This window comes from Bubalus bubalis, chromosome 4 (assembly GCF_019923935.1).
Source record: "Bubalus bubalis isolate 160015118507 breed Murrah chromosome 4, NDDB_SH_1, whole genome shotgun sequence".
NCBI classification, from domain to species: domain Eukaryota; kingdom Metazoa; phylum Chordata; class Mammalia; order Artiodactyla; family Bovidae; genus Bubalus; species Bubalus bubalis.
Window position 1 is genome coordinate 147,722,478 of NC_059160.1, and position 14,045 is coordinate 147,736,522.

At 37.3% G+C, this 14,045-nt stretch overlaps 1 protein-coding gene across 4 annotated transcripts in view; it reads right to left on the bottom strand.

Moving 5' to 3' along the window:
* MICU1 (mitochondrial calcium uptake 1) overlaps positions 1 to 14,045 on the bottom strand; it is a 223,646-nt gene that overhangs the window by 168,525 nt on the left and 41,076 nt on the right. For all 4 annotated transcript variants that reach the window (XM_006077074.4, XM_006077073.4, XM_006077072.4 and 1 more), the window contains exon 4: positions 8,594 to 8,756. In XM_006077074.4, coding sequence (XP_006077136.4) covers positions 8,594 to 8,756 — 163 coding nt within the window. The remainder of the gene's footprint in view (positions 1 to 8,593; positions 8,757 to 14,045) is intronic.

Consider the following 14,045-nt stretch of genomic DNA (forward strand, 5'->3'; position numbering starts at 1 on the left):
GAACTCCTTATTGCCAAATTCAGACTTAAATTGAAGAAAGTAGGGAAAACAACTAAACCATTCAGGTATGACCTAAATCAAATCCCTTATGATTATACAGTGGAGGTGAGAAATAGATTTAAGGGCCTAGATCTGATAGATAGAGTGCCTGATGAACTATGGAATGAGGTTCGTGACACTGTACAGGAGACAGGGATCAAGACCATCCCCCATGGAAAAGAAATACAAGAAAGCAAAATGGCTGTCTGGGGAGGCCTTACAAATAGCTGTGAAAAGAAGAGAAGCAAAAAGCAAAGGAGAAAAGAAAAGATATAAGCATCTGAATGCAGAGTTCCAAAGAATAGCAAGAAGAGATAAGAAAGCCTTCCTCAGCAATCAATGCAAAGAAATAGAGGAAAACAACAGAATGGGAAAGACTAGGGATCTCTTCAAGAAAATCAGAGATACCAAGGGAACATGCATGCAAAGATGGGCTCAACAAAGGACAGAAATGGTATGGACCTAACAGAAGCAGAAGATATTAAGAAGAGGTGGCACGAATACACAGAAGAACTGTACAAAAAAGATCTTCACGACCCAGATAATCACGATGGTGTGATCACTGACCTAGAGCCAGACATCCTGGAATGTGAAGTCAAATGGGCCTTAGAAAGCATCACTACAAACAAAGCTAGTGGAGGTGATGGAATTCCAGTTGAGCTAATTCAAATCCTAAAAGATGATGCTGTAAAAGTGCTGCACTCAATATGCCAGCAAATTTGGAAAACTCAGCAGTGGCCACAGGACTGGAAAAGGTCAGTTTTCATTCCAATCCCAAAGAAAGACAATGCCAAAGAATGCTCAAACTACCACAGAATTGCACTCATCTCACACACTAGTAAAGTAATGCTCAAAATTCTCCAAGCCAGGCTTCAGCAGTATGTGAACCATGAACTTCCTGATGTTCAAGCTGGTTTTAGAAAAGGTACAGGAACCAGAGATCAAATTGCCAACATCCGCTGGATCATCGAAAAAGCAAGAGAGTTCCAGAAAAACATCTATTTCTGCTTTATTGACTATGCCAAAGCCTTTGACTGTGTGGATCACAATGAACTGTGGAACATTCTGAAAGAGATGGGAATACCAGACCACCTGACCTGCCTCTTGAGAAATTTGTATGCAGGTCAGGAAGCAACAGTTAGAACTGAACATGGAACAACAGACTGGTTCCAAATAGGAAAAGGAGTACATCAAGGCTGTATATTGTCACCCTGCTTATTTAACTTATATGCAGAGTACATCATGAGAAACGCTGGACTGGAAGAAACACAAGCTGGAATCAAGATTGCCGGGAGAAATATCAATAACCTCAGATATGCAGATGACACTACCCTTATGGCAGAAAGTGAAAGGAACTAAAAAGCCTCTTGATGAAAGTGAAAGAGGAGAGTGAAAAAGTTGGCTTAAAGCTCAACATTCAGAAAACGAAGATCATGGCATCTGGCCCCATCACGTCATGGCAAATAGATGGGGAAACAGTGGAAACAGTGTCAGACTTTATTTTTTGGGGCTCCAAAATCACTGCAGATGGTGATTGCAGCCATGAAATTAAAAGACGCTTACTCCTTGGAAGGAAGGTTATGACCAACCTAGACAGCATATTAAAAAGCAGAGACATTACTTTGCCAACAAAGGTTCGTCTAGTCAAGGCTATGGTTTTTCCAGTGGTCATGTATGGATGTGAGAGTTGGACGGTGAAGAAGGCTGAACGCCGAAGAATTGATGCTTTTGAACTGTAGTGTTGGAGAAGACTCTTGAGAGTCCCTTGGACTGCAAGGAGATCCAACCAGTCCATTCTAAAGGAGATCAACCCTGGGATTTCTTTGGAAGGAATGATGCTAAAGCTGAAACTCCAGTACTTTGGCCACCTCATGCGAAGAGTTGACTCATTGGAAAAGACTCTGATGCTGGGAGGGATTGGGGGCAGGAGGAGAAGGGGACGAGATGGCTGGATGGCATCACTGACTCGATGGACGTGAGTCTGAGTGAACTCCGGGAGTTGGTAATGGACAGGGAGGCCTGGCATGCTGCGATTCATCAGGTCGCAAAGAGTCGGACATGACTGAGCGACTGAAATGAACTGAACTGATCTGTGCTATGCTCTGGAATGGGCTAACCAGTTAACAACTGTTTCTCCATTTGTTACAGTCCTATGGGACCTGAGAATGTAAGCCCCAGTGGCCACTAGAGGCAGGTGATCAAAGGATGTGTCCTGGGTGCCAGTTGTAAAACCAGGATGCTAGACATGCACACAAATCCCCCTCTGGGAGATACCAGTGACCTAGAGCAAGGCAGAAAGGTAGGCAAAGATGGCTCCCACTGGCCTCTACAATCTTTAGAAAGTATTTCAGCATGTCTCTGGATGTGTATTAAACCAGAAGCCTTCTCCCCAAGCCAAAGTTCCAAGATAAGCAAAGGTACCTGTTTCACAGAAATACTGGCGGTGTTTCAGTCTGCTACATCCGTGCTGTGCCCTGAGGGTGGTAGCCAGTTAAGAATGGTTTCTTTATTTGTTACAGTCCTATGGAACCTGTGAACATAAACCCTGCTGCCCACCACAGGCAGGTGATCAAGGGGTGTCTCTTGGGCAGCTGCTGCAAAGAACAGGGCACTGGATGTGCACAAGCTCTTCTCAAGGAGATACTGGAGACCTGGAACAAGGCAGAGGGAGAGTGCAAGCCTCTGTCTTTGGAGAATATTTCAGTAGGCTCCTAGATATGTGTTAAATTAGATGTCTATCTCTGAGGCAGTGCTGTAAGATAAGCAAATAGGCCTCTTTCACAGAAAGACTGGACACTTTTCACTCAACTACCTTTGCACTGGACCCTGCAGGGTAGCCAGGCATGAGCACTTAAAGAGCTGCTCTTTAGTTCACTATAGCCTTGTGGGTCTTTCAGATGCAAGTCCCGTTGGCTTTCAAATCTGGATATTCTGGGGCTTACCTCGCAGGTGTAGGTCTCAAAAGCTGGGGTGCCAGGTGTGAGATTTAAACCTCCCACTCCTCAGTTAGAAGCTCAGATCTGCGAGTTCCCTCCCAACCAGTGGTTACTGTGCCAGGAGTGGAGTTTAGGGTGAGACTGTGTCTCAGCCTTTTCTACCCATTTCGGTGTGGGTTTTTTCTCATTTGCCTGATGTGTAGGAGTATAGGAGTGGTTCATCTAGTTCTGGAGTTTCTTATTCTTCCTTATACAGTTGTAGATTTGGAGTGTCCATGGGAGGAGGTGAGGTCAGGATCCTCCTACATAACCAACTTGACCCAAAATCACTGAATATAATCGAGGGTAAAATTATGTGTCTCAGACTAAAAGTGCTCTATGTAAGATCAAAAAGCGCTCTTAGTAAGAGTATCACTAAGGGCATGACTCTTATTCTAAGGAGAATATGGAGTCCTGAACAAGTAATTCATAGCATGATCTCTCTTTTCTGTTTTCACATCCCTTTTGTCTTCCATGTAGATAAAATCACATAAAGATGAATAGATCAGTCAGTGGGACACAGTGGAAAGGAAACAGAGATCCTTTTTGCTCTGATCAAAGCTCAAGTTTTTCTATAAAGTACTTTAAAAACTCTATCCATGCTGCTGCTTCTCCAAGTCATTGGCTAGCTATGCAAAATTGGTTACTACAAGCAGCAAGCAACTGTCTTATCCATTGTACACAGAGATGCTGATGATATTAAGGCTGCACAGAAAGGAGATGAGACATATTCAAGTCATACACTACATATTTTTAGTCCTTTTAATGTCCTTCCTGCTTACCTATGGCTACTCTAAACTTTCTTGGTATTCAGTACAAAAATATTCTTAATCAGCTTGCTACTGAAATTCATTAGCACTCTACTCACTTAAAAACTGTTTAATTTTAGGGCTGTGTATGCTTTGTGATTATTTTTGAACTATTCTAAAACTAAAACTTACAAGTTTAAATCTGTTAGGTATCCTGGGATACAGTATGTGTGAAAGCCATGACAAAACAAACTTGAAATATAAGCTACTGGCTACAGTCCAACCATCTGATGACAGAAATTCAAACTACAAAAAAACAGCCTCATTCTTTTCTTTGTTTCAACCCACACTGGAATAATATATATTTTACTTCTGCTACATCAACATTTGTGGAAATTTGTGTTCATGAGCAAACAAAAATGAAGCCAAATTTTCTCCTGAATCTCATTTTAATATATTAAAATTTTCCCTCATGATTATTGTTTTAAAAGAAAAGCAATTATTGATTATTCTGACTTTTTATCAAAATCAGAAATATGCTTGGCATACGAGACATTTAGTAACTATTCTTGCCATATAACAGGTCTTTCAATAATTAAAAAACAAAATTACATAGTTAAATGCCAAAATGTAGGTAAGCAATTAGAATATATAATGATTTCCAAAGGGGGAAAAATTCCTTAAATGACCAGATAATTTTTACTAACTTACCTAAAGTGTTGCTTCATTTTCCCTGTCACACTGGAAGCAAAGTACAGTTTTATTTAAAGTTACTGCTACATATTAGGTTTCATCGGGGTATTAGAAGTAATTTGACAGTACAAAATATTTTGCCATCATAAAACCCAGGAATATATCTCGCAATCCTTTTTCTCTGTCTTACACACATCATCTTTAATCTCTCCTTCCACATGTCACAAAATAAGGTGTTAAAACTAATTCAAAAGATTAAAAATCTAAAAGTCAGTGCAATCAATAGAAACTGTCTGGTTTAGTGGCATTTAGTACATCTATCTAATTCCAAATACTTTCATCACTCCAAAACAAAAATAAACAAAAAACACCTTGTGCCCATTAAGCAGTCAGGGCTCATTCCCCCAACCCAGCTGCTGGCAATTGACAACCTGCTTTCTATCTCTAGATTTACCTAGATATTTTATACAAATGAAATAATATGCCAATATAAAATAAAAATTAAAAAAAGCAATGATATGATAAGTGGCCTTTTGTGTCTGGTTTGTTGACGATTTTTTTTTTTTTAATTTATTAAGATTTGTTTTGTATCCTAACATATGGTCTATCTGGTCTGTTCTGGAGAATGTCTGATGTATGCTTGAGAAGAAATGTATCCTGATACTCTTGAGTGAAGTGTTCTACATACGTCTATTAGGTTTAGTCGGTTCATAGAGTTAAGTCCTCTGTTTCTTTAATGACCTTCTGTCTAGATGTTCTTTTCACCACTGAAACAGGGTTATGGAGTCTCTAACCATTATTGTACAACGATTTCTCCCTTCAGTTCTGTCAATCTTTCTCTCACATATTTTGGAGTCTGTTATTTGGTGGGTGTATACATATATATTTATCACTGTTATACCTGATTGATGAACTAACCCTTTTATATATAAAAATGCTTTTTTATATAATGTCCTTTGGTAAAGAATCTGCCTGCCAATGCAGGAGATGCAAGACACACGTGTTTGATACCTGGGTTGGGAAGCTGCCCTGAAGTATGAAATGGCAACCCACTCCAGGATTCTTGCCTGGAAAATTCCAAGGACAGAGGAGCCTGGTGGGCTACAGTCGATGGGTTGCAAAGAGTCAGACACAACCGAGGGACTGAGCAGGCATGCAACATTCTTCTAAAGTGAGTTTCCTGTGGACATTATATAGGTAGATCATATTTTTTTATCTCCTGTCAATCTCTGTCTTTTAACTGGTGAGTTTGTTTTAGATTTAAATTGATTATTAATATGGAAGGACTTGCTTCTTCCATCTTGTTATTTGTATGCTATATGTCATGTCTTTTTTATCCCTTCATTTCTCTGATCTTTCCTTCTTTTGTGTTTGATTTTTTTTTTCCTAGTGTACTATTTCAATTCACTCCTCACTGCCTTTTCTGTATATTTTTTAGTGATTTTCTTAGTGGTTAACCTGAGGATTACAATTAACATCTTAAATTAATAATCTACTTTGAATCAACATTAACATATCTATAATTGTTATTTTACAAATTTCCTTTAAATCATATAGAAAACAAAATAGGAGTTAAAACCCCAAAAACAATACTGACTTTTCTATTTTCCTGTATACCTTTACAGGTCTTTATCATTAAAAAATTTTCTTTGTATGATTTTGGTTACTAGTCAATATACTTTGATTTCAGCCTAAAGGATTCCAGTTAGCATTTCTCATAGGGAATGTCTACTAGCAACAAACTTCCTCTGCTTTTACTATCTAGAAATTGTCTTAATTTCTCCTTCTGGGACTCCTATTATGCATATGTTGGTATACTTGCTATTGTCCCACAAGTACCTTAGGCTCTATTCATTTGTATTCATTCTTCTTGCTCTGCTCCTCAGACTGGACATCAACTGACTTATCACCAAGATTCTGATTATTCAATGTAGCTGCTCAAATCTATATTGAACTCTTTCAGTAAGTTTTTTATCTACTTTTCAGTGCAATACTTTTTAAAGTTTTGTAATTTATTTGGCTGCACTGGGTCTTTGCTGCTGAGCACAGGCTTTCTCTAGCTGCAGCAAGCAAGGGCTACTCTTAGTTATAGTGCACAGGCCTCTCCACGGCAGTGGCTTCTGTTGTGGAGCACAGGCTCTAGGTGTGCAGGCTCAGTAGCTGTGACGCATGGGCTTAGCTGCCCCATGGTATGTGGGATCTTCCCAGATCAGGACTGAACTTGTGGCTCCTGAACTGGCAGGTGGATTCTTAACCACTTCACCATCAGAGAAGCCCTCAGGGCAATAATTCCTACTCAATTCCTTTTTATAATTTTAATTCTTTATGAATATTCTCTATTTATTAATACATAATACTTCCTATTTCCTACAGCCCCTTGCCTATGGTTTCCTTTAGCTCTTTGAGCATATTTAGGATAGCTGATTTAAAGTCTTTGTCTAGTAAGCGCAATGCCTGGATTTCCTTGGGGATGGCTTCTATTTCTTTTTTTCCCCCCTCCTATTCTGATAATTGTTGATAAGCCATGCAATTCTTCAAACTGAAAATTAGACATTTTTAATATTGCAATGTGGTAATTCTGGAAATCAGATTCTCTCTTTTTCACAGAGTTTGACATTGTAACTTGCTGAGGACTATAGTCATCACTTTGTTTAGTGATTTTTCCAAACTATTCTTGCAAAGACTGTATGTATTCTTCCTCATGTGTCATCAGTGAAGTTTCTGCTCTATTACTTAAGCAGTCATCAAGTGCTCTCACAGAAATTTCCTTAAATGTTAGATGCAAAAAATAACAAACCAACAAACAAAACACATCCCAGCTATTTTAGTGTTTGTAGACTGGCTCTGAGCTAGGGTGCTCTTTTGATATTTAGCTAGACTCTCCTCTAACTCCATCTTAACTTACCTCCACTTCCACGGAGTACAACTATCAACAAGAAATACAAGGCCACTCAAGTCTTTTCCAAGTATGCATCAGGCCCTGAGCATCACTTTGGATTCATTAGGCAGTAGCCTTTCAAAGCTCTTATTTCCTGAAATGTCTTTATTTTCATCCTCCTCCTTCCTAAGCTTTTTAGTCTGTCTACCACTGGTCCTATCTACCGTCTCTTGGCCTGATGGGTTATAGGTGGTATACATGTCTTTAAATTTTTAAAATAGATGACATCTTGAGGTGGGTGAAACAAAAGGCAAATCTTTGTGCTGGTAGCTCAGTAAACTATCAGATGAATTAAAAGGCACACCCACTTTTTAAAAAACAAAACTCTATATGTTGCCCCTCACTGAATTCCCCATCATTAGGTAAGCCACAATAGGAATGTAGGCTGCCATCCCCATGACTGCTGCTAAGCTGGGAAATAGGGCATGGTAGGCAGGTAAGCAGAAGGTCACAACACTTTCTTTCCAAAATTTATTGGCTTCTTTCTTCATTAAATATTACCCTGATTGCTCTAACTGTTTTTTATTAGATTTCAGTGATCCAAAAAGTTGATTCTGTCCATTTTGGGCAGCATAATGATTTGCTTCAGTCAAAGAACTGATTTTTTTTACTGAAGAAAATGACAAGAGTCATTTTTTCCACCATGTCTCCCAAAAGCATTTGCAAATTATTACCTTTAACTTATAATATTAAGCCCTTTATTTTCTTTCCTCACATCTCATTTCTTCAGGCTGGTTCATCTAGATGAGACATCCTTTCCTCTGTTCTTTAAAACTTTTATTCGAACTTAAGCGTATTCTCTAGAAACCATTCTCTAAACTTCCAGGCTAAGTGCCCCTTACTTACACTGCTATAGCACCTGCTCTTTAACAAATCATCACATTCCTGAAATTACCTGTTACTGTCTCTGTCTATCCCACCAAAGAGCAACTTGACAGCAGTCACATCTGTAATGCCGTGCCTTCAGGAATAGTTTTATAACAAGCAATGAATCTCAACCAGAGGTACAATCGCCTCAACATTTTAGATTACAGGCTCCTCTTTTCTACTCCTAAAGCCTAGCATAAAGCCTAACATCCAGCAGCTACACAGTGAATATAATTATTGCATGGACTTACATAGTTTAGGCGATACAGAGAAACAAGGTAGCATATAATGAAATAAGTACCACACTCTTATTTTTCACTGTAGCAACTTACGTTCTGGTTGTTTTTCATTGGGTGTTATGGATCGCACAAAATCCTGTGGTGTCATAAACACTTCAGATTCACCATGCTCACTGATTACTTTCAAGGTGGCAAAATAGCGGAAGATTTTATCTGGTGTGGAATATGCACGAATCCTATTCTCATATTCCATCACCTAAAATTAGAAAATCAGAAAGTGTTACTGTATTAAGCAATTCTCATTTTCATGTATTTTCTCTTATTGGGAGAAATTTTATACCATTTTTCCTATAACTTTTTTTTTAATATTAGAAATTACTTGTGTCTCAAAAACCTATGACATACTACTCATACTTCAGTTGAAGCAATGATTGTATAAGTTTTGTTTAGAATGTTTTTTAAGGTGTTTTTTTTAGTTGGAAGATGATTGCTTTACAATGTTGGTTGGTTTCTGCTGTACAGCATCACAAATCAGTCATAACTCTCTCCATATATATAGTAAGTCCTCTCCCTTTTTAAACAATTTTGTTTTATTTAAATTTTGGCTGTATTGGGTCTTCACTACTGCATGAGAGCTTTCTCTAGTTGCTGCCAGTGAAGGAAATCTCAGCTCTAAGGTGTGCAGGCTCAGCAGCTGTAAGCCCACAGGCTTAGTTGCCCTAAGGTATGTGGAATATTCCTGGACCAGGGATTGACCGGCATCCCCTGCAGTCCAAGGTGGATTCTTAACCAATGGGCCACCAGGGAAGCCTTAGAAGTTTTTGAATAGTTTCCTAATTTCCTAAATAATTGAAAGCAAGCACAAGAAAAATGCCGTACAAGAATTCAAAAAGTCTCAGTCAAAAGCTCCATACACATGAGAGCCTATCATTTTTCAAATACCAAGTTTTCTGGAAGGGATTGGTTTCACAGTTTTACTTTCACGCAATTTCCTGAATTCTAAAACAAAACAGACACGGGACTTTCACAGATCTGAACAACTTTCTCAAATACAAAGTACATTAAACAACAGCATACAAAATAAAATTACATATCACGGAAACTCAATTATTAACACATCTGAAGCAAAGACTTTTATTTTGGACTGAAACATTAGACTTCCAGAGAACATTTAAATATAGCATATTTAGAAAAGAGTAGATGTGGGAAGAACACAAGAAAATATTTGAATAGGAACAAAATTATATCTGGCATACATTTAACTAAAGAGTATAACATTAACATAAAAGCTAATATAAAAGTTAATATAATGTTAATATTAAATTCCATTTCCTTACCTAGCACCCAAGACCCCATCTGTACATGAAACATACAAAAATACTGTCATATTTTGCATAATATTCTTGTACAACCTATATTGTACTTTGGTGAAAAGATTTCTCTCATACCTGAATTTTATATGTTGAGATAACCAATGCTAAATAGTATCTTATAAATAACTGGCTAGAAAATATGTCAAGAAAATATGATCTAAAAATCCATATTGTAAGGCAATTATCCTTCAAATAAAAATTAAAAAAAATCTATCAGTGAATTCAATGTCTGTAAAAAACATTATTCAATGTCTCTATTTTTTAAAAAAGTTATTAATGTTTTAATTTGCTTTATTAACACAGCTATTACTGTAACTGTCATTTCTGGCTAGATGGTCGCTTTGAGGTCACCAAGAGCAGCTGGTTAACAATGGGCTCCATTCCATTACCAGATGTGCTTTCAGTCACCAAGAAAGGAATGCTAATTTGTAACTATACGTGACAGGGATCTTTCTAAAGCTAATTTGCATTAAAGTCTGAATACTGATTTCAGAAAATTTTTCAATAGATTTGGTACATGGCAGACACACTAAGCATTCCCTTAGCAGCCTTTCAACCCCTTAGCAGCCCTGAAACTTAGCTACAAGTCTTAAACCAAAGGCATTTTATATTTTACTACATCTGCTGCGTCATACCAGCTAGAAAACAAAAATAATCAGTTTGCAATATTTAGGGTATAAGCTACAGCTACTTCCAAAGATGTCTTTGTCAACTAAAATGTTAAGTCAATCATATGTAAGATAAAGGTAGAAAAAGAACAACTTAAAAGTCAATGATTTACAGACTGAAAATCAGATCCTTCATTGTTACCCAAAAAATACACTGCTGAATATTATTAATTAGTTTTAGTTTGAAATAATAGGTAAAGTAACAGACTTCCTGCATTTCCACATTTTTAGAGTTTAATATAGATCTACTGTATATTTTTGTTTTCACTTAGCAATCTAGCTTTTTTTTAAGTCTTTATTGAATTTGTTACAATATAGTTTCTTCTCCAAAAGGCATGTGAAAAGATGCTCAACACCACTAAGTATCAGAGAAATGCAAACTAAAACTATAATGAGGGCCTGACACCGGTCAGAATGGTCATCATCAAAAAGTCCACAAACAATAAATGCTGGAGAGGGTGTGGTAAAAAGGGAATCCTCCCACACTGTTGATGGGAATGTAAATTGGTACAGCTACTACGGAGAACACTATGAAGGTCCCTTAAAAAACTAAAAATAGAGCTGCCACAAGATCCAGCAATCCCAGTCCTGAGCATATATCTGGAGAAAAGCATTGTTTGAAAAAAAAATCCATGTATCCCAGTGTTCAATGCAGTACTATTTACAACAGCCAAGAGGTAGAAGCAAACTAAACATCTATTGACAGATGAATGGATAAAGAAGATGAGGTACATATACTCAAGGGAATATTACTCAGCCATTAAAAAGAATGAAATAATGCCATTTATAGCAACACAGATAGACCTGGAGTTTATCATATGAAGTAAGTCAGAAGAACAAATATCATATGATATTGGCTTATGTATGAATCTATGTAAATGATATAAATGAATTTATTTGCAAAATAGAAAAAGACTCATAGACTTAAGAGAACAAACTCATGGTGAGGGGAGGGACAGACTCAGAGTTTGGGACTGACATGTATACACTGCTATATTTAAAACAGATAATGAACAAGGAATACTGTATAGCACAGGGAATTCTGCTCAATATCCTATAATAACCTAAATGAAAAAAGATTTTGAAATAGATACTTGGCATGTGTAAACTGAATCACAGTGCTGTACACCTGAAATTAACATAATATTGCTAATCAACTATACTCCAATGTAAAATAAAAAGTTTGTTTTTTTAAAGAAGATAGATAACAAGTATTGGTGAGGGTATCGAGAAAAGCGGACACTTCTGCACTGCTGGTGGAAATGTTAAATTGATTCAATCATTATGGAAAACAGTATGGAGGTTTCTCAAGAAATTAAAAATAGAACTACCATATGACCCAATAATCCAGCTTTTGGGTATACAGCCAAAGGAAATGAAATCAGCATTTCAAAGTGGTATCTGTATTCCATGTTCATTGGCAGCTTTGTTCACAATAGCCAAGGTATAGAAAAAATCTACGTGTTCATCATGGAATCTCAAGGGACTCCAAAGAACCAACATAATTTTGAAAGAAAAAAAAAGTTGGAGGACTCTTAACTTTCTGATTTCAAAACTTATTACACTCATAAGAAGAATGTGGTATTGGCATAAAGATCGGCATATACACCAAACAAACAGAAAAGAAAGCCCAGAAATAAACCCTCATATATATCATCAAATGATTTTTGACAAGGGTGCCAAAATCATTCAGTGGAGAAAGGACAGTCTTTTTGACAAATAGTGTTGGGAAAACAAGATATCCACATACAAAACAAAAAACATACAAAAAAATGAAGTTGGGGGCGTCCCTGGTGGTCCAACGGTTAAGACTTCCAATTCCACTGCAGTGGGCACAGGTTTGATCCCTAGTCAGGGAAGTTCTGTATGCTGTGAGATGCAGCCAAAAAAGAAAAAAACAAGAAAACTTTTTAAAAAGATGAAGTTGCACCCTTATCTAACTCCATAATCAAAAATTAACACACAGTGAATCAAAGACCAAAATGAAAGATCTAAAACTAGAAAACTCTTTGAAGAAAACGCAGAACAAAGCTTCAAGATACTAGATTTAGCAGCACTTTCCTGGATGTGATGCCAAAAGCATATGCAACAATAGAAAAAAAAGAAAAACTTCATGGGTGTACCTATGGCTGATTATTGTTGATGTTTGGCAGAAAACCACAAAATTCTGTAAAGCAATTATCCTTCAATTAAAAAAATAAAGTGGCCAAAAAAAAAAAGGTACCATATATGAGTTAAAAAAAAACCTGCTGTACATCAAACAATAATATCAATAGAGTAAAAAGGTAATCTGCAGGAATTAGCAATCAGATCATATAGAAAACTACTAAAATTCCATTAAAGAAAATTTTAAAATGGGCAAAGGATGTGAACAGACATTTCTCCAAAGAAGATATACAAATGGCCAAAAAGCACTTGAAAAAATGCTCAACATCATTGATCATCAGGGCAATGCAAATGAAAACTACACCAAGATACTACCTCAGATCCATTAGGATGGCTAATATCAAAAAAACAAAAAAATAACAAGTGTTAGCAAAGATGTGGTAAAAGAGGAACCCTTGCAGGTGGGAACGTCAAATGGTGCAGCACTGCCTAAAACAGTGCTTCCATAAAAACAAGCACTTCCATTTAAAAAAAAAAACAACTGAAAATAGAATTACCATATGATAGTACTTTGGCCACCTCATGCGAAGAGTTGACTCATTGGAAAAGACTCTGATGCTGGGAGGGATTGGGGGCAGGAGGAGAAGGGGACAACAGAGGATGAGATGGCTGGATGGCATCACCGACTCTATGGACGTGAGTCTGAATGAACTCCGGGAGATGGTGATGGACAGGGTGGCCTGGCGTGCTGCGATTCATGGGGTCACAAAGAGTCAAACACGACTGAGCGACTGAACTGAACTGAAAGCAATTTCACTTCTGGGTATATACCCCAAAGAATGAAAAGCGAGGTCTCAAAGAGATATGTGTATACCCATGTTCAGAGCATCATTATTTATGATAGCTAATATGTGGAAGCAACCTAAATATCCATAAACAGATGAATGGATAAGCAAAACATGGTATATACATACAGTGGAATACTACTCAGCCCTAAGAAATTCTGACACATGCTACACCGTGATAAGCCTTGAGAACCAGGTGCAATAAGCCAATTACAAAAATACAAATACTATACAAACCCACTTGCATGAGGTTTTTCTTTCTTAGATATTCAAAAACCATAGAAAGTGGAATGGTGGTTGCTAGGGGGATCAGGGGGAGGGGACAGTAGGGAGTTATGTTTAATGGGTATAGATTTTCAGTGTTATAAGATGAAACAGTTATGAAGATGGATGATGGTGATGGTTGCACAATATTATGAATGTTTTTATTACCACTAAACTGTACACTCAAAACTGGTTAAGATGGTAAATGTTACAGTATATGTGTTTACCACAAAAAATATTGGAAGAAAAAGAAAAGAGACCTTGGGGGAGTACTGGAAGAACTAACGAG